This window comes from Loxodonta africana, chromosome 5 (genome assembly GCF_030014295.1).
Source record: "Loxodonta africana isolate mLoxAfr1 chromosome 5, mLoxAfr1.hap2, whole genome shotgun sequence".
Taxonomy (NCBI): Eukaryota; Metazoa; Chordata; class Mammalia; order Proboscidea; family Elephantidae; genus Loxodonta; species Loxodonta africana.
The window spans coordinates 155,042,323-155,062,449 of record NC_087346.1 but is presented as its reverse complement, the minus strand read 5'-3'; the positions used below and the strand labels follow the sequence as shown (position 1 = coordinate 155,062,449).

Below are 20,127 nucleotides of genomic sequence, written 5' to 3'. Positions count from 1 at the left end.
AGTAGTCAAGCACCTAAGCATTTGCTCCACCCAGGGACCTTTATTAGGCTAATACACCGATACATTGCTCTTCCGCCACGGTTGAGCCCACACACTAGGTGTACCAGAGTTTCACACTGCTACCTCTAGGGGCAGCTCCATAAACCCTCCTCTACTCATCACCCCAACCTTCTCTGTCTACATCTCTCAGAGGAGGAGTGCTGAGGGGTGGGGACAAAAGCAAGGATAACACCAGGTCAGGGAGGTGGTTGGTGGAGAAGCAAAGAGGTGAAAAGTCCTCATGGCCCCAGGCTTTCAGGACCCCACTCCAGGCCCTAATGAGAGCTTACTATGTACAATGCAGGTACCAAGAGCTTTACATTCAGGATCTTACGTAATCATCTCAATTCCTCTATGGCTGTGGTTCTCAGTGGGGGGGCAATTTTGACCCCCAGAGGAATCTGGCAATATCTGGAGTCATTTTTAGTTGTCAAGACTGTGAGAGGGAGTGTTGCTGGTATTTACTGGGTAGGGGTCAGAGATGTTGCAAAACATCCCACAATGCACACCTCCCACCCCAAAGAATTACCCAGCCCCAAATGATAGTAGTGCACAGGTCAACGAAGCTGGTCTATGGGCTTGCAACTACCATCTCCCCCTCCCCTCATTTTATAGACCAGAATTAGATTTAGAGAGGGGAAATGACTCACCTCAGATCATTCAGAGACTCTGCGGCGAAGCCAGCATTTGAGCCCAGAAATATCTGAATCCAAAGCCCGTGTTGTTGTTGTTAGGTGCCGCCGAGCGGGCTCTGGCTCATAGCCACCTTATGTATAACAGAAGGAAACTCTGCCTGGTCCTGTGCCATCGTCACAATCATTGGTATGTTTAAGCCCCACTGCTGCAGCCATTGTGTCAGTCCACCTCTTTGAGGTTCATCCTCTTTTTTGCTGACCCTCTACGTTACCAGGAAACCCTGGTGGCGTAGTGGTTAAGTGCTATGGCTATGAACCAAAGGGTTGGCAGTTTGAACCCGCCAAGCGCTCCTTGGAAGCTCTACGGGGCAGTTCTACTCTGTCCTACAGGGTCACTATGAGTTGGAATCAACTCGACGGCAGTGGGTTTGGTTTGGTTTGGTTCTACTTTACCAAGCGTGATGTCCTTCTCCAGGGATTGGTCTCTCCTGATAACATGTCCAAAATAAGCAAGAGAAAGACTTGCCATCCTCACTTCTAAGGAGCATTCTGGCTGCTTCTTCCAAGACAGATTTGTTTGTTCTTCTGGAAGTCCATGGTATAATCAATATTCTTCTCCAATACTACAATTTGAATGTGTCAATTCTTCAGTCTTCTTTTTCCATTGTTCAGCTTTCGCATGCACCTGAGGCGACTGAAAAGACCATAGCTTGGATCAGGCACACCCTAGTCATCAAAGTGACATCTTTGCTTTTTAAAACTTTAAAGACGTCTTTTGCAGCTGGTTTGTCCAGTGCAATATGTCGTCTGATTTCATGACAGCTGCTTCCATGGGCGTTGATTGTTGATTCAAGTATAATGAAAGCCCATACTCATGTCTCAACGCCTGTGCTGTAGCTTCCCTGCCTAGAAATCATGGATGGCACCACACTGCTTACAGTGTGGTCAGACTAAAATGTTTGTTGTTCATTAGCTTTCTCTTCCCTATCTGTGTTCACACTGTTCCCACCGTCAAATCACAAGTGACCCAGTTTAACCGTCTCCTACTTCAGAAATTCCTCCCTGACCTTCTGCCCCCCTTCTCTGTCTTCTCAATATTTCCTCTGAATCTCTCGTAGTATCATAACCAGTTGCCATTGAGTTGGCTGTAACTCATGGCTACCCCATGTGTGTCAGAGTAGAACTGTGCTCCACAGGGTTTTCAATGGGTGATTTCTTAGAAGTAGATCATCACGCCTGTCGTCCGAGGTGCCTCTGGGTGGGTTCAAACCACCAACCTTTTGCTTAGTAGCTTAGCACTCAATGTTTGTGCCACCCAGAGCCTCCTTCTGGTGTCTTAGCCATGTGTACATTTGTTTAATAGTCAGATCACCTCCCATAGGCTGGATGCTGTGGGTGCTTTGCCTACCTTTTCTCATTTAATCCTCGCACTGACCCCTCAGGTCTGCCTCACTATTTGTCTTTTCATGAATGAGGCAGCCAGAGCTCAGAGAGATTAGCCCAAATCCCAGCACCAAGGAGGAGCAGAGTGTGGATGGCAACGCAAGTCTCTTTTCATATGAAGCCCATGGACCTTACTCATTAATGAACATCAGCCAGGCTTGATTCAGCCTGTGCTCTCCATACCTGTGTCCAACCTTTCGAGGGCTGCTAAGATGGAAAGTTGGCACTTGTCTGTCAGTTTGTTGTACTGTGGTGGCTTGTGTGTTGCTGTGATGCTGGAAGACATGACACCAGAGTTTCAAATACCAGCAGGCTTCAGGAGAGCTTCCAAACTAAAATGGGCTATGAAGGAAGGCCTGGCAATCTGTATGTCTGAAAATTGTTATTGTTGTTGTTAGATGTCATCCAGTTGGTTCTGACTCATAGTGACACTATGTACAACAGAACGAAACACTGCCCGGTCCTGTACCATCCTTATAATTGTTGCTATGCTTCAGCCCATTGTTGCAGCCACTGTGTCAATCCATCTCATTGAGGGTCTTTCCAGTGACTCTCTACCAAGCATGATGTCCTTCTCCAGGGACTGGTCCCTCCCGATAACATGTCCAAAGTACATGAGACAATATCTCACCATCCTCACTTCTAAGGAGCATTCTGGCTGTAATTCTTCCAAGACAGATTTGTTCGTTCTTCTGGCACTCCATGGTATATTTAATATTCTTTGCAAACACCATGATTCAAAGGCATCAATTCTTCTTTGGTCTTCCTTATTCATTATCTAGCTTTTTCATGCATATGAGGCGACTGAAAATACCATGGCTTGGCTCAGATTCATCTTAGTTCTCAAGACGACATCTTGAAAGAGGTCTTTTGCAGCAAATTTGCCCAGGGCAATACATCGTTTGATTTCTTGACTGCTGCTTCCATGGGTATTGATTGTGGATCCAAGTAAAATGAAATCCTTGACAGCTTCAATGTTTTCTCTGTTTATCATGATATTGCTTATTGGTCCAGTTGTGAGGACGTTAGTAATCCATATTGAAGGTTGTACTCTTCAATCTTCATCAGCAAGTGCTTCAAATCCTCCTCGCTTTCAGCAAGCAAGGTTGTGTTGTCTGCATAATGCAGGTTGTTAATGAGTCTTCCTCCAATCCTGATGCCTCATTCTTCATATAGTCCAGTTTCTTGGATTACTTGCTCAGCATACTCTTAGTTAGCTACAGCTGCTATAACAGAAATACCACGAGTGGGTGGCTTTAGCAAACAGAAAGTTATTTTCTCATAGTTTAAAAAACATCTGCTGTTGTTGAGTCAATTCCAACTCATAGTGATACTATAGGACAGAGTAGAATTGCCCTAGTGTGTTTCCAAGGTTTCCAAGCAATCTTTACAGAAGCTGCCTAGCACGTCGTTCTCCCATGGACTGGCTGGTGGGTTCGAACTGCTGAGGAGCCTCAAAGTCTGGATTCAGGGCACTGGCTCTAGGAGAAGGTACTCTCTGTCACTTCTGGGGGAAGGTCCTTGTCTCAGCTTCTGTAACCCCTGCATTCCTCAGTTCCTTGGTGACCTCCATGTGGCATCTATCTTTCCCCCTTTTGTGTTTGCTTGCTTTTGAACCTAATCTGCTCCTTTTCTATCTCAAAAGTAGTTAGGTTCAAGACAGACCCTGCCCTGATACAGCCTCATTAACATAACAAAGAAAACTCTATCCCAAATATGACTACATCTGTAGATATAGGGGTTAGAATTCTAACACATATTTTAGATGGACACAATTCAATCTCACATTAGTGACCCTGCTGGTATTTGAAATATATGAGTGACATAGCTTCCAGCATCATAACAACACACAAGCCACCACAGTGTGACAAACTGAAAGGTGGGTGATGGGTTTCTGAGCTGGGACTAGAATATTCCCTGGATCCCCTGACAACAAATCATATTAATGCCATCTATTTCCCACCCTTCATTTCTAACACTCTCCAATCTAAGATCCTGGAACACGTACTGGAAAATTTCCTTTGTGGCTTTCTTTTGTCTTTTGGGTCCAAATTTAATGTGATGGAGGAATTGTGGGGAGGAAGAAGCATTACTTCCAAATTAATATAGCATATGTTTACACAAATAATGCGTGCCTTCTATGTATGTTTGCCAACCATGCCCTCCCCCTGGGAGGTATTTTCATAAATGTGCTATGCTAACTTTTTTTTACAGCAACGTGTAAAAAAAATTGACATAGAGGCACTTATGAAAATAACTGCATGGGGGAGGGCATGGTTGGCAAACAAATGTAGAAGGTGTACGTTATTTGTGCAAAAACACAGTAATTCATGGATAAATGTGAACATTTTTCAGGATAGCTTTTTGATTAAATGCTATTGTTTCCAGTATAAAAAATTGAGAACGAATTATTTGTGCAAACTCATTGCCCTTCAGTCAGAAACTAAACCAGACAAAAGTATTTGGGGAAAAGATTTCTATCAGCATTTAACAGGTATTCTTTCGTTCAACGACTTTGCCTCCACTCCCACTGCTTCCTCTTCTGTTGAAAGTGGTATCTGAAGCAGAAAACTCAGCAGAATTAAAAATAAGACAATTTATTTCTACTTATTTTTTTCAACTTGAATCTGTTAAATTATCCCTAGTGTTAAATTATATTTTCCACAATAAAGAATACCCACGACTCCTGTCCACTAAAACATGTTTACACTGAGAGAATTTGTGATTAACCAAAGGAGTCACCCAGAAGTTAGTTCCACTGAAAAGTTGGTTATTTTAAACCAGGTTATAAATTAATGACAACTTTAGTAGAGAAACCATAATTTTAAGAAATATTTCATGATGCAAATCCAAATTTAACTTAAACGTCAGATATAAGCAAATATAGAAACCCTCAGCTCCCCACGCTAGACTCTCATTCTCGAGCTCCGAATTGCAAACGTTTTCATCCAATCTACCTCAGTGCACCACTACTGTTGTCGTGCCCAAGACTCAGTCAGTAGCAATAACCACACCTTCTTCACAATATTGGCTTCAAGACTCACGCTCCCTTCCTGTCACTTGCTATCTTTCCAGCTCACTGGTGCTATCTTTCCAGCTCACTGGTGCTAGCATTCTTAATCCCCCAAATCTCCAAATCAATTAGATTCTCAATCCAATTTTCATTTTGCTCGTTACCCTGATTCCCCCTTTTATCTAATGTAGATTCTGCAGTACTAACTCCGTTTTTCCACTCTACCTTCTTAACCTACTGGAAATAAAATCCTGGGCAACAATTCACATTCCACCTGCTTGTTGATTTAGCCAAACAACTGAATGGTCTCGAAAAAAGTCTAGAACCTGGCTAACTGTTTTCCTTTCAGTTTAGGACGAAACGATTTCTGTTTGAAGCAGCAGAAACTTCCCCATCCTTGGGGCCTTTTGTGAAGTCATCATCGTCCTTTGATTGTTCCGACCCATGACGAATAACCCCGGATATACTTTCTGCTGGCGAACGTTCCATTGTGCTTGGGGCAACTGCTTGCCAAGGCCATTTGTGTGACTGATCACATGAAATGAACACTCTCCGGTGGATGACTGCGTCTGCTGGTTCATACAATTTCCTGGACCGTTATATTTCTTCTCTGAGAGAGTACATCAATGGAACCATTGGCCAACCAGGATTAAGGAAGCCTGAAGGCAATTAGTTCTTTTCACTCAATGCATGAGAAAGCCAGTAAGTTCATATTTTCTTTTCATTCTGAAAACACCACGTAGAGTAATTACGTTTTTCGGAATTCATGGGAAATAATTGAAATCAAGAACAAAAAATAGCTGCTTGAACTATAGGGTGATAAATAATAATATTTACTTGCGCTCACATTGTATTGGCAGTTTCAAAATGTTCTCATCTTTTTTTTATTCATTCAATAAATATTCATTCAACACCTGTTACATACCATGCAATGAGGGGCTTATGACAGTACGTAAGACACAGCCCTGCCCTCAAGGAGCTCACTGTCTACTGGCAGAAAATATGTATTTATTCAAAAGACGGTGATGCAACGTTATAATTGCGGTGAGTGGGAATATGCTCTCTGCCTAGCATTGCAGCGATAAAGATGGCTAACACACAAATCATGTCTCCCATAGCCCAAGGGAATTAACATCCTACGATGCTAATTCTACGCTCTATTTATATATGTCTACTCATGGCCACCCCATGCACAATAAAGTGAAACGCTGCCAGTTCTGTGCCATCCTCATAATTTGCTGCAGATTGGATCACTCTAATCCATGGAGTTTTCATTGGCTGATTTTCAGAAACACATTGCTACGCCTTTCTTCCCAGTCTGTCTTAGTCTGGAAGCTCTGCTGAGATCTGTTCAGCATAATAGTAAGACAGATGGGTGGTGGCTGTACTTGAGGTACATTGGCTGGGAATTGAACCTGGGTCTTCCACATGAAAGGTGAGAATTCTACCATTGAACCCTACTGTCTCATATTCTATATATATATTTTCCCACAGTCATCAAGTGGATTCTGACTCATAGTGACCCTATAGGGTTTCCAAGGCTGCAAATCTTTATGGAGGCAGACTGCCACATTTTTCTCCCATGGAGTGGCTGGTGGGTTTGAACCACCGACCTTTCAGTTAGCAGCCAAATGCTTAACCACTGTGCCTCCAGGTCTCCTATCTGTTAATATCCTATGATGACCTGAACTCTATGAAGTAGATTGAAATGATATTATTATCATCCCCTTTTACATGTGGAGAAACCAAGGTTCTCAGGGCTTAAGTGACATCATTTCAAACACTACTTGTACAAAGAAAACATGCCTCAAGGTTAGTTTTAATCCCAATTCCTTCTCATGAAATAAAGATATGAGTGATTCATTGTCAAATGGCTCCATTGATCGTCTTCAGCTATCAAATTTAAGTGAAATAAAGCAAAAATATACATTGAATTCTCCATTTTTATAGGGCACTGAGCTACATATCAAGGGAAGATATGGTTAAAAAAAAAGGAAAGGAAGCATGGTCTTTATCCTTAATAAGCTTAAAAATCAAAATGGAAAATCAGACACAAATGCATGTCGTTGCGGGTAGGACAGGAGAGCCAAGGCGCTTTGGGTGTTGGACCTACCACTAATTAGATGTGGGCTTTTGCACATGTCCCTTTCCCTCTGGACCTCAGTTTCCCTATCTGCAAAATAGGGTCGGGGTTGGACTAGATGGTCCTTAGGGGCCCTTCTATTGCTCAGGGGCCTTAGAGCTGGCATGGTTATTAATCAGGTCACGAGGACTGAAACCCAGGGGCTCAGACTCCTCACCCAGTGCTCCTTCTCAGCACCGTATGCTATCCCAGTGGCATGTTCTGCCAACTCCGATCGAGCCTGCTGCACGTTGAACCCCTCTCCCTCTGCTTCCATGGCCCTTGTGTTCACTCTTACCCAGCCCCGCAGGAGCTCGTAAGCGGTGACTCCCAGGGACCACCAATCAACCGGGTACGAGTACCCCGGGCCTCCGTCCACATACACCTGGAACACTTCTGGAGCTGCCAAAGACAGGACAAAGAACATCACGGCAAAGCACGGTTTACAGAAACTGTCCCTCAGAGAAGAGGGCATGGACAGGTACAATTAGTGGGGCTCCTGGCTGAGAGGGACTTTTTGGGAAATGGATTGAAAGGAGCTCTGAGTTCTAATTATCGGTGGCTAGCGAGAGAGGAGACTGGACAATGAAAAAGGAAGATGAAAGAAGAAATCAATGGACTGCTAGAAGAATGAACAAATCAGTCTTGGAGGAAGTACAGCCAGAATGCTCCTTAGAAGGGAGGATGGTGAGACTTCACCTTATATACTTTGGACATGTTGTCAGGAGGGATCAGTTCCTGCAGAAGGACATCATGCTTGGTAAAGTACAGGGTCAGTGAAAAAGAGGAAGACCCTCAAGGAGATGGATGGAGTCAGTAGCTACAACAGTGGGCTCAAGCATAGCAATGATTATGAGGGTGGCACAGGACCAGGCAGTGTTTCATGCAGTTATAAATAAGATTACTATGAGTCGGAGCTGACTTGAGGGCAACTGACAATGTTGGAGAAGCTTCTTCCCTGTTCCTCAGGTTTCCTCCATGTGGAGAGCTCCCCCAGGTCACGCACCTGGCCTCCTGGTGCCCCTTTACTTATTCCTTCTCAGCTGAGGTAGAAGGCATATCAGCTTTTCACACTGGGGAGCCTAGCCCCTTCCACTTCTTTCCCCTTTGGCTGTCCATAGGAAAAAAAAAAAAAAAAAACCAGTGCCGTGGAGTCACTTCCAACTCATAGCGACCCTATAGGACAGAGTAGAACTGCCCCATAGAGTTTCCAAGGAGTCCGCAGGCTTGCATATTCATCTCCCCCTCTGCCATGATGGAAAGCGGCCTGCTTGGGGGAAGGGAGTGAGACAGGGGCTGCAGGGACCCAGCTCTGCCTGTGACTGGATGGTGGTTTATCAAATTCTGCGGTCTGAGATTAAAAAACCCACTTCTCCAAAGATATAACACAATCTGTAGTGGGGCTTTATCTGTAATTACAGTAATGCTTTCTTTTCCATAGGCCTTCTTGTTTTGTCTTATGTTGACATTGGCTAGAACTCAAAAGGAAACAGAAGTTCTACCCGTTGGATCCTCTCAAACACCCGGCATCTTCAGTTCTAATACTACAATCAGATCTTCTACCATTTCTTAAGGACCTACTATGTGCAGGCACTGTTCTGATCATTTTACACATACAATCTCATATAATTCTCCCAAAATATTTCCAAGAGTGACGTAATAGAGTTTTACGGATGAAGAACAAGTGAAGTGAGGCCAAGCGATTTGTCAGGTCACACAGCTGCTAAATGGTGGAGCTGAGATTTGAACCTCAGTCCTCTGACTCTCAGCTGGCCTCCTGTGTGCTGGAGCACTTTCACAGCTGGAAGGATTAGCTTCTCTATTTCCTTTGTTCCCTCTGTGCCTTGTCCATGGGCATCTCTCCAGCCTCTTTCTCCTCACCACCTCTGTCTTGAACATTAATGCTTCAGTAGCAACGCTAGTGAACATCAGTGCTCCAGTTCAGCTATGAATGGTTTGTTGCTCCATGTTTGGCTGCTAACTGAAAGGTTGGTAGTTTGAACCCACCCAGCAGCTCTGTGGGAGAAAGACCTGGCAATCTGGTCCTGGAAAGATTGTTGTTTTTTGGTGTCCTCAAGTCGGTTCCAGCTCATAGCGACCCTATGTACAACACAATGAAACATCACCTGGTCCTGTGCCATCCTCACAATCTTTGCTATGTTTGAGCCCATTGTTGCAGCCATTATGTCATTCCATCTCCTTGAGGGTCTTCCTCTTTTTCACGGACCTTCTACTTTACCAAGCATGATGTCCTTCTCCAGGCACTGGTCCCTCCTGATAACATATCCAAAGCACATGCGATGAAGTCTTGCTATTCTCGCTTCTAAGAAGCATTCTGGCTGTACTTCTTCCAAGACAGATTTGTTTGTTCTTCTGGCAGCCCATGGTATATTCAGTATTCTTCGTCAACACTATAATTCAAAGGCTTCAATTCTTTTTCCATCTTCTTTATTCAGTGTCTAGCTTTTGCATGCACTATTTTTTATAAAGATTACAGCCTAGAAAACCCTACAAAGCAGTTTTACTCTGTCACATGGGGTCACTATGAGTAAAAAATTGACTCGATGGTGCCCCAAAACAACAACAACATTTGCCTTCCTCCTTCTCCCTTCTGTGCTGTCTCCTCCCTTCTCCTCTTTTGGTCAGCCAATTCCTACTCATCCCTTAGCGAGAACAACGTAATATTGTAATGATAACATCTGATACTTTTTGAGTGCTTCATGGGGCCACATACCACTCTAAGCCTTTTGCTTAGATCAGTCCTAAGGTGATCGTGTGTTCCACTTTAAATGGGGCAGTGCCAGTTTATGGTTATTGTCTTAATATAATTATTAATAGTTCTCCCTTTCACTCTCGATAGTGCTCCAGTTTGGATACCTCCATGGTCCCCTGAATTGACTCATTTACTCCTCACCATGAGCCTACTGCTAACCGAAAGGTCAGCGATTCGAATCCACCAGCTGCTCCTTGGAAACACTATGGGGTAGTTCTACTCTGTCCTACAGGGTTGCTATGAGTTGGAATTGACTCAATGGCAATGGATTTGGTTTGGTTTTTTGATGACTCTACTATTATCCCCATTTTACAGAGGAGGAGACTGAGCCAGGAAGAGGCAGAGTAACTTACACTAGGTCACATGGCTGGCAAAAGGCAGAGCCAGAATTCTGCCGGGCTCCCCTGACACTGTCTACCTGTCTCTCCAGGACCTGCCTCAGGAGTCTCTGCTCTGGAAGACTTCCCCAGTCTTCATCTCTTTCTTCTACGACAGACTAACGATCTGTGGTGTGTCCATGTTCTCTACTGGGCTGTGGGGTCCAGATGGCAGGAACTGCGTCTGGGTCATTGGAGTTTTTCCAGAGCCTGACACACTGTAGCATCTTAGTGAGGGATGAATGAAGGGCACAGGTAGAAAGGCAGGTGCCATACACCAAAAAGAAGAACCCCTCGCCATTGAGTCAATTTTAACTCATGGAAACCCCATGTGTTACAGGCTAGAACTGCTCCATAGGATTTTCTTGGCTATAATCTTTATGGAAGCAGATTTCCAGGCCTTTCTTCCTTGGCACCACTGAGTGGGTTCAAACCACCAACCTTCAGGTTAGTAGTCGTGCATAAGCTGTTTGCATCACTTAGGGACCTTATACCAAAGGGAACTGAATTCTTCCTGCCATGGAAATGCAAAGGAGGAAATGACAACCGCCAAGGAGAGGGTGTTGTGGACTGAATTGTATCCCCTAAAAGTATGTGTTGATGTCTTAACTCCTGTACCTGTAAATACCATTCTATTTGGAAATAAGGGTTTCTTTTGTTATGTTAATGGCGTTATACCAGAGTGAGGTGAGTCTTAAACCTAACTCCTTGTGAGTGGTGTCTTATAAAGGGGAGTACAGACATGGAGAGAGAGATACACATGTGCAGGAAGACCGATGTCATCTACAAGTAGCCAAGGAATGCCCAGGAACCAAGGAAAACTAAGGAATGTGTCATGGATCTAATTGTGTCCCTTCAAAAATGTGTGTCAACTTGGCGAGGCCACGTTTCCCAGTATTGTGTGGTTGTCCACCATTTCGTGACCTGGTGTGATTTTCCTATGAGTTGTTAATCCTAATCGCTACATTGTTAATGAGGCAGGATTAGATGCAGTTATGCTAATGAGGCAGGACTCAATCTACAGGATTAAGTTGTGTGTCGAGTCAATCTCTTCTGAGAAATAAAAGAGAGAAGTGAATAGAGAGGAGAGGGACCTTACGCCACCAAGAAAGAAGTGCCAGGAGTGGAGCATGTCCTTTGGACTGAGGCACTCCTAGACCAGGGGAAGATTGATGACAAGGACCTTCCACTAGAGCCAACAGAGAGAGAAAGTCTTTCCCTGGAGCTGACACCCTGAATTTGGATTTCTAGCTTCCTAGACTGTGAGAGAATAAGCTTCTGTTTGTTAAAGTCATCCACTTGTGGTATTTCTGTTACAGCAGCACCAGATGACTAAGGCAGAATGCCAAGGAACAAGGAACCCCCAGGGCTACGACAAAGAAGAACCTTCCCCTAGAGTCAATGCCCTGATTTGGATCCCCAGCCTCCAAAACTGTGAGACAATAAATTCCTGTTCTTTAAAGCCACCCACTTGTGGGATCTATGTTACAGCAGCAGTAGGAAACTAAGCCAGGAGGCCTTGGGGAGGCTGAACGTGCTCCACCCTGACCAGTGCCTCTACTCCCGCAGGTGCTTTCCTCACTGGTGGCCGGCACCACACCACAACGAGCCTTCAGCACACTCACCTTCTTTCCAACCTTAGTCTTGGATGGTTGAGCTCATCCATCTGGACCTCGGATTCCCAGTCTGTCTCCCTCTTCCCTGTGACTCTCGGCCCTCACAGACTCACCTGAGACCCCCACACATGACACCTGGCCCTGCTTTGACCATTGTCTTCTGCTCTGGCCATTCTTCGGCTTCTTCTCCAGTATTGCCACCCCTATCTATCTTGGGCAGACATCACAACTGTCTGCCAAGGTCCTGCGGCCCCTTTCCTGGAGCCTAGTCCGTAGGTTTTATCCTCAATGCATTTGCACCCCTTCCTTGATAGAATCCAAACATCTTAAAGAAGCGTTTGATGTGAGCCTTGGAGAAGAGAAAATACTTCAATCAACAAGTTTTATATGCTCCTGGAAGCATGTGAATACAGAAAAATAGTGGGATTAGCATTTATTGAGCCTTAGGGAATTGAACAAACAAGTCCTAGAAGAAATACAACCAAAATGTTTCTTAAAAACAAGGATGGCGAAACTCTTCAGACAGGGATTCGACTAGACTGTAAGACAGAAAAGACACTGGTGAAGAGTGAGCTTCTTGGCTCAGGTAGACACATGAGACTATGTGGGCAGCTCCTGTCTGGAGGCAAGATGAGAAGGCAGAGGGGGACAGGAGCTGACTGAATGGACACAGGGAATACAGGGTGGAGAGGAGGAGTGTACTATCTCATTAGGGGAAGAGCAGCTAGGAGTATGTAGCAAGGTATACGTAAGTTTTTATATGAGAGACTGACTTGATTTGTAAACTTTCATTTAAAGCAAAATTAAAAAAAATGAGGATGGTGAGACTTTGACTCATTTACTTTTGACATATCACTGGGAAAGACCAATCACTAGAAAAGTACATCATGGTTAGTAAAGGAGAAGAAGGTCAGCAAAAAAGAGGAAAATCCTCTGTGAGATGGTTGACACAATAAATACAACAATGGACTCAAACATTCCAATGATCATTGTTAGGGACTGAATTGTATCCCCCCCAAAATGTGTGTCAACTTGGCTAGGCCATGATTCCCAGCATTGTGTGGGTGTCCACCATTTCGTCATCTGATGTGGTTTTCCTGTATGTTGTAAATCTTACCTCTATGATGTTAATGAGGCAGGATTAGTGGCCCTTATGTTAATGAGGCAGGACTCAATCTACAAGATTAGATTGTATATTGAGTCAATTTCTTTTGAGATATAAAAGAAAGAAGCAAGCAGAGAAGCAGGGAGATCTCATATCACCAAGAAACAAGAGCCAGGACAAGAGTGAGTCCTTTGGACCCGGGGTCCCTGCACTGAGAAGCTCCTCCACCAGGAGAAGATTGATGACAAGACCTTCCCCCAGAGCCCAGAGAGAAAGCCTTGCCCTGGAGCTGGCACCCTGAATTTGGACTTCTAGTCTCCTAAACTGTGAGAGAATAAATTTCTCTTTGTTAAAGCCATCCATTTGTGGTATTTCTGTTGTTATAGCAGCACTAGATAACTAAGACAACCATGAAGGTGGTAAAGGATCGGGCAGTTTTGCTCTGCTATATATAAGGTCACCATGAGTTGGAATTGACTGGATGGCAACTGACAAAAACAATAACATAGACCCCAGGAACTGAACTAGGCCCCTCACATATTCTCTCACTAAACTATCAAAGATGGGTCATATTATCTCCATCTACAGAGAGGAAATGGGTTCAGAAAGGCTAAGGTAGGGTCGCAGATCCAGAGTGGCAAAACTGGATAGAACCCAGCTTTTCTGACAGTAAAACCAGTACTCCTTCCCTTCTGCTTTCCCTGCCTCTCTAGGACATGTAGTTCCTCCCTCAATAAGCCACTAAAACCACCAAACCTGTTGCCATGAAGTTGATTCTGACTCATGACAACCCTATGTGTGACAGAGTAGAACTGCTTCATGGGGTTTTATTGGCTGTAATCTTTACAAGAGCAGGTTGCCAGGCCTTTCGTCTGTAGTGCTGCTGGGGGGTTCGAACCACCAACCTTTCAGTTAGTAGTCAAGTGCAAACTGTTTGCACTACCGAAGAACCCTCAACAAGCCCCTAGCTGGTTGGAAACCAGTTTCAAGCATCACAAGGAACACTGGTGTGATGCTCTGGGCAGAACACAAATGGAGGTGCCCTTAGTGGTCAGCAGAGGGTGAGCTACCAGGTGAGAAGTCGGGGAAGCCCCTGGAGAAAGAGGGTTTGGTGGACCATGAGTTACAGGTGGCCTTTCAACCAGTGGAGGGAAAGGCAGGTGTAGAAAGGAGAATGGGGTAGGGGAAAGCTCAGAGTTAATGAGGATACTGAGCACCCAAGAGGCTGAGACCCTTGATAAATGTCACTGGTGGGGGCAGCATCCAGACAACCAGGACCCTGGAGCTCTATGCCAGCACCTGTCTCAGAAGCAGTGGCATTTTAGCCCCTGGAGGTCTGGAGTAAAGGGAGGAGCCCAGGTATGGTGGGTTTGCCCTCTTCAGGGATTTCATTTGTCCTGGGTGTCCTCTTGCTCTGCCTGCTCCCTAAGGTGCTGAACAGGGGTGAATCTCATGGCCTTATCCTCACCCCACAGGGCCAGAGAGACCACTGCAGGGCCTAATTGCTCACATTGGCCTCCAGGAAAATACTGTGAGATGTGGATTATTTCTCAAGAACTAATTTGCAGACATAATTCCATTTTGCAGTTGTCAGAGCAGCCAAAATCCATCCCAGGAAGCACTAATGTGCTGTGATTAAAGATGTCTCAACTCGATTTTCAGACTGGAATTCAGTCGGCGCAGAAAGGGGGAGGGCTGAATAGAGGCTGAAAGGGAGGGCAGGGACATTGACATTTTGGTGGCTGGGCTGACAGTTTGGCACTTGAACCTGACCTGTGGCAAATCCCAGCCTGCAAATGGCTAACACTGTTTCCTGCGAGCGGAAAGGTTGAAGGTTTCAGTCTACCCACAGGTGTCTTGGAAGAAAGGCCTGGAGATCTACATCCAAAAAATTAGCCATTAAAAACCCTATAAAACACAGTTCTACTTCGACCCAAGAATAGGGGTCAATTGAACTGCAACTTTTTTTTTTCAACCCAAGGAAACAATACTCATCATTTGCTCCATGTTTACTAAAACACTTTCACCCACAGGCTCTCATTTCTTCTCCACAACAGTCCCTCTGCACCTGTTGTCATCAGACCCATTTTACAGGTGTTCAGAGATGTATAGTGACTCGGAGAAAGTCACACAGCCAGGAAGAGCAAAGTTGAGATATCCTTACACACTGGTTGAATCCCTATTTAAAATAAGCTTCCTATCAACTTCTCTTCAAGTATAAGAACATACTCGGGACCACACTGGGGAAAACGCAACTGGGGTTTTGAAGAAATGTCCTCTTGGGTTATTTGGTCCTCAGATAAGAACTAACGAGTTGTTCTGGGGAAGAGAAAGGTCAGTGTGGCTGGAGCAGAATTTAAATGTTACCTAACTTCTTTTTGCCTCAGTTTTATAAAACGTGGATAATAACAATTCGTTCACAGGGTTGTGCTGAGGATTCAATAATACATAATGAGAACATGCTGGGACTAGCATGATGCCTGGCCCATAGTGGTGTTGTTAACTGCTGTCAAGTTGTCCCTCGGCTCATGATGACCCATGCACAACAGATCGGACTGTTGTGTTCCATTGGGTTTTCATTGACTAATATTTATTCAATCTGTATTCAGTTCTTATTCAATATTTATTTATTGAATACTTATTGAGTATTTATTCAATACTCATTCAAACTGTATGCTGAGCAAATAATCTGAGAAGCTGGACTATATGAAGAAGAACGTGGAATCAGGATTGGAGGAAGGCTCATTAAGAACCTGGGTTATGCAGATGACACAACCTTGCTTGCTGAAAGTGAAGAGGACTTGAAGCACTTACTAGTGAAGATCAAAGACCACAGCCTTCAGTATGGATTACACCTCAACATAAAGAAAACAAAAATCCTCACAACTGGACCAATGAGCAACATCATGATGAACAGAGAAAAGGTTGACGTCGCCAAGGGTTTCATTTTACTTGGATCCACAATCAACACCCATGGAAGCAGCAGTCAAGAAATCAAAAGACGCATTGCATTGGGCAAATCTGCTGCAAAATACCTGTTTAAAGTGTTAGAAAGCAAAGATTCACCTTGAAGACTAAGGTGCACGTGACCCAAGCCATGGTGTTTTCAATCGCCTCATGTGCACGCGACATACGCGTGGACAACGAATTAGGAAGACCGAAGAAGAATTGATGCCTTTGAATTGTGGTGTTGGCGAAGAACACTGAATACACCAGGGACTGCCAAAAGAAGGAACAAATCTGTCTTGGAAGAAGTACAACCAGAATGCTCCTTAGAGGCAAGGATGGCAAGACTATGTCTCACATACTTCGGACATGTTGTCAGGAGGGACCAGTACCTGAAGAGGGAAATCATGAGTGGTAAAGTGGAGGGTCAGCGAAAAAAGAGGAAGACCCTCAATGAGATGGACGACTGAAACAGTGGCTGCCACAATAGGCTCAAGCATAACAACAATTGTGAGGATTGCACAGAACCAGGCAGTGTTTCATTCTGTTTTACATAGGGTCGGTATGAGTTGGAACTAACTTGAGGGCACTTAACAGCAACAACAACAACATAAACCCCCCAATCTGCGATACTTTGTTATAACAGCCCCAGAAAACACATACAGTTACTCCACTGTCCACTCAGTCACCCCAACCAGAAGCCTGGGACCATTCTAAACTTCACAGCCCTAGCACCATGCCCTATGAGTCTCCAAACACATCTCTTTTACATCTTCAGCATGTTTTGGCCTTCCCCTTCCTGCACACCCTCCATCAGTCTGACTTTAAAGTCAGAGGTATTCCCTGCTCGTTAAACATCCCACGAGCAGACACTCATTGATTTCTAGCATGTGGTTGGCCCTGAGCTGTGCTGTTCTGCATCCTGCCTGGCCCCAACCTAAGCGACTTCCTTCCCTGTGTCACCATCTGTCTGGTTGTCTTCCTCTCCTCTGCCCTGTGGCTCTAGGAGAGAAGAAATCATGTTATGTTGTCGGTGTCCCCCAGGCCCTGAGCAGCTGCTGGCCCGTGCCACGTGCTCCAATAGCACAAAGCAGGCGTGTGTGGAGGGATGCTGTGTGTGCCCAGTTGTCCCATAAATCCTTGGCATGCCTGGCAGCTCTGAACCCATTTGGAATTCAACATAGATAGGGCAACTGATCGATTGGGTCCTGGGTGCTGTGAGCAATCATGGTGACAAATGTCTGTGTTGTGACTGCGTTCCCAGAGAAGGTGACATTCTCTCCTCCCTGTGCAAGCATCACTTGGGACTGATGACAGAACATGAGCGACATTTATGTCATGACTCGTGTGGCAACAATTTTCTGCTTTGGTGGCCCAGAATCCCAGCGCTTAGGAGGGAGAAGGTAATACAGGTTCCAAGCTGGAGGGACGGGTAGGAGTCTGACATCCTCCTTTCACACATGGATGAACGAGAACAACAACCACACTTTGCCACGATTGTTAAGGATTTCACGCCTATTATCTCTTTTCAAAGGAGCCCTCATGGTGCAACGATTAAGTGTTTGGCTGTTAAACGAAAGGTTGGCAGTTCAAACCCACCAGCCGTTCCAAAGGAGAAAGATGTGGCAGCCTGCTTCTGTAAAGATTTACAGCCTTGAAAACCCTATACGGTAGTTCTACTCTGTCCTGTAGGGTTGCTATGAGTCAGAATTGACTTGAAGGCACACAACGACAATTTCTTTTCATCTTCCCAATGGTCCAATGGAGCCCCAGTGGCATAGTAGTTAAAAGCTTGCCTGTTAACCAAAAGATGAGCAGTTCAAATTCTCCAGCTGCTCCATGGAAACTCTACAGGGCAGTTCTACTCCGTTCTATCAGGTTGTTATGAGTTGGAATTGACTCTGTGGCAAAGAGTTTTTAACCACCCAGTGAGATAAGTGCTGTGATGATGTCTGTTTTTCCGGTGAGGAAACCAGAGCCTAAACAAATGTCACAGGTTGAATACTGTCTTCTAAAGAGTTACGACCAAGTCCTAGCTCTCAGTAGCTGTGAAGAAGACTTAATTTGGAAATAGTAGAGTCTTTGCACACGTAATTAAGTTAAAGCTCTTAGAATAAGATCAACCTGGATTTAGGATGGGCCTCAAATCCAATGACAGATGTCCTTATAAGAGAGAGGAAAGGGAGATTTGAGAACAGAGACACAGAGGAGAAGGCCATGTGAAGACAGAGACAGAGATTGGAGACTCGCTGCCACAAGCCAAGGAACACCTGGAGCATTCTACCAGAAGCTGGAGGACTCAAGGAAGGCCTCTCTCCTACAGCCTTTGGAGGGAGCTCAGCCCTGCCAACACCTTGATTTTCGACTTTGGCCTCCAGAACTGTGAGAAAATAAATTTCTGATCTTTTAGGCCACCCAGGTTGTGATAATTTTTTGCAGTAGCCACAGAAAACCAAAACAAGGGCCCAAGGAACTTGCCCAAGGCCCCCCAGCTGGCACTGAAGAGCTGGGGTTAGCGAGTCCCCGTTTTCTGACTCCCAAGTCCTTTCCCCTATATTGAGGCATCATCCAGGGGTGGCTGCATTAGCTGAGGTTTGGTACCCTGATGCACCCTCCCTCCCTCGCTTGTGCCACCCCCCACGGCCCAACACTCGGCCAGACACACAGTAGGCACTTGACAAATGCACGGCAATTGGCTCTTCCACCCCTGATGTCATAGCGCCAATATAGCTCATGGCTTGTCTGCCTCAGAAGCAGAAACCACCCATGGCCTCTTGGAACGTCAGCGTGCAGAGCAGAGCTGAAGGGCCCTGGAAAACCATCTTGTCTTCATCCTCCTCCAAGTTAAATTGGGCCACCAGCAGTCATGAGTGAAAAGAAAGTCTTGGGCCACCCCACTTATGAACTCCGGGATCAGATCTGAAGTCCTGGTGCTGACTACTACTTCTGGGAGTTCTCATTATTATAACAGTGATACTTGGTCATCAATTCTAGAAGATTCTACCTCTTTAATCTCTCTCTTTTTTCCTTCCTTCCTTTTTATTTACTTACTTTATTTATTGTGCTTTAAGTGAAAGTTTACAAATCAAGTCAGTCTCTCATACAAAAACTTATATACACCTTGCTATGTACTCCTAGCTGCTCTCCCCCTAATGCGACAGCACATTCCTCTCCAGCCTGTATTCCCCGTGTCCATTCAACCAGCTTCTGTCCCCCTCTTTCTTCTCATCTCCCCTCCAGATGGGATCTGCCCACATAATCTCATGTGTCTACTTGAGACAAGAAGCTCACTGCTCACCAGTACCATTTTCTGTCTTATAGTCCAGTCCAATCCCTGTCTGAAGAGTTGGCTTTGGGAATGGTTCCAGTCTTGGGCTAACAGAAGGTCTGGGGACCATGACCTCCGGGGCCCTTCTAGTCTCAGTCAGACCATTAAGTCTGGTCTTTTTACAATTACTGAAATCTGCATCCCACTGTTCTCCTGCTCCATCAGGGGTTCTCTGTTATGTTCCCTGTCAGGGAAATAATACTTTGATGTCTCTTGTACCCTGCCCTTACTCCTCTTCACTCACACACTGCTCTTGTTCAGATTTCTGATCTTCCCTCCTATTGTTATCGGGTGCTGCCAAGTTGATTCCGACACTTAATGACCCTATAGGGTTGAACTGACCCATAGGGCTTCCTAGGCTGAAATCTTTATAGGAACATATCGCCAGGTCAGGTGGTTCGAACGGCCAACCTTTCAGTTAGAAGCCGAGCGCTTAACCACTGTACCACCATGGCTCTTTTCTTCACCCTGCAAAAGGTTCCCTCGTGGCTCAGTGGTTAAAGTGCTCGGCTTCTAACTGAAAGGTCAGCGGTTAGGACCCACCAGGCACTCTACAAAAAAAAGATGCAGCAGTCTGCTCCTGTAAAGATTGTTGCTGTTGTTAGGTGCCGTTGAGTCAGTTCTGACTCATAGCAACCCTACACACCACAGAAAAAACACTGCCTGGTCCTGTGCCATCCTCACAATCATTGTTATGCTTGAGTCCATTGTTGCAGTCACAGTGTCGATC

General features: G+C 45.1%; 1 protein-coding gene across 2 annotated transcripts in view; it reads right to left on the bottom strand.

The window, feature by feature from the left end:
* Positions 1 to 20,127, bottom strand: part of STK32B (serine/threonine kinase 32B) — a 337,224-nt gene that overhangs the window by 45,559 nt on the left and 271,538 nt on the right. For both annotated transcript variants that reach the window (XM_023549727.2, XM_010591361.3), the window contains one exon: positions 7,551 to 7,654. In XM_023549727.2, the coding sequence (XP_023405495.1) occupies positions 7,551 to 7,654 (104 nt within the window). The remainder of the gene's footprint in view (positions 1 to 7,550; positions 7,655 to 20,127) is intronic.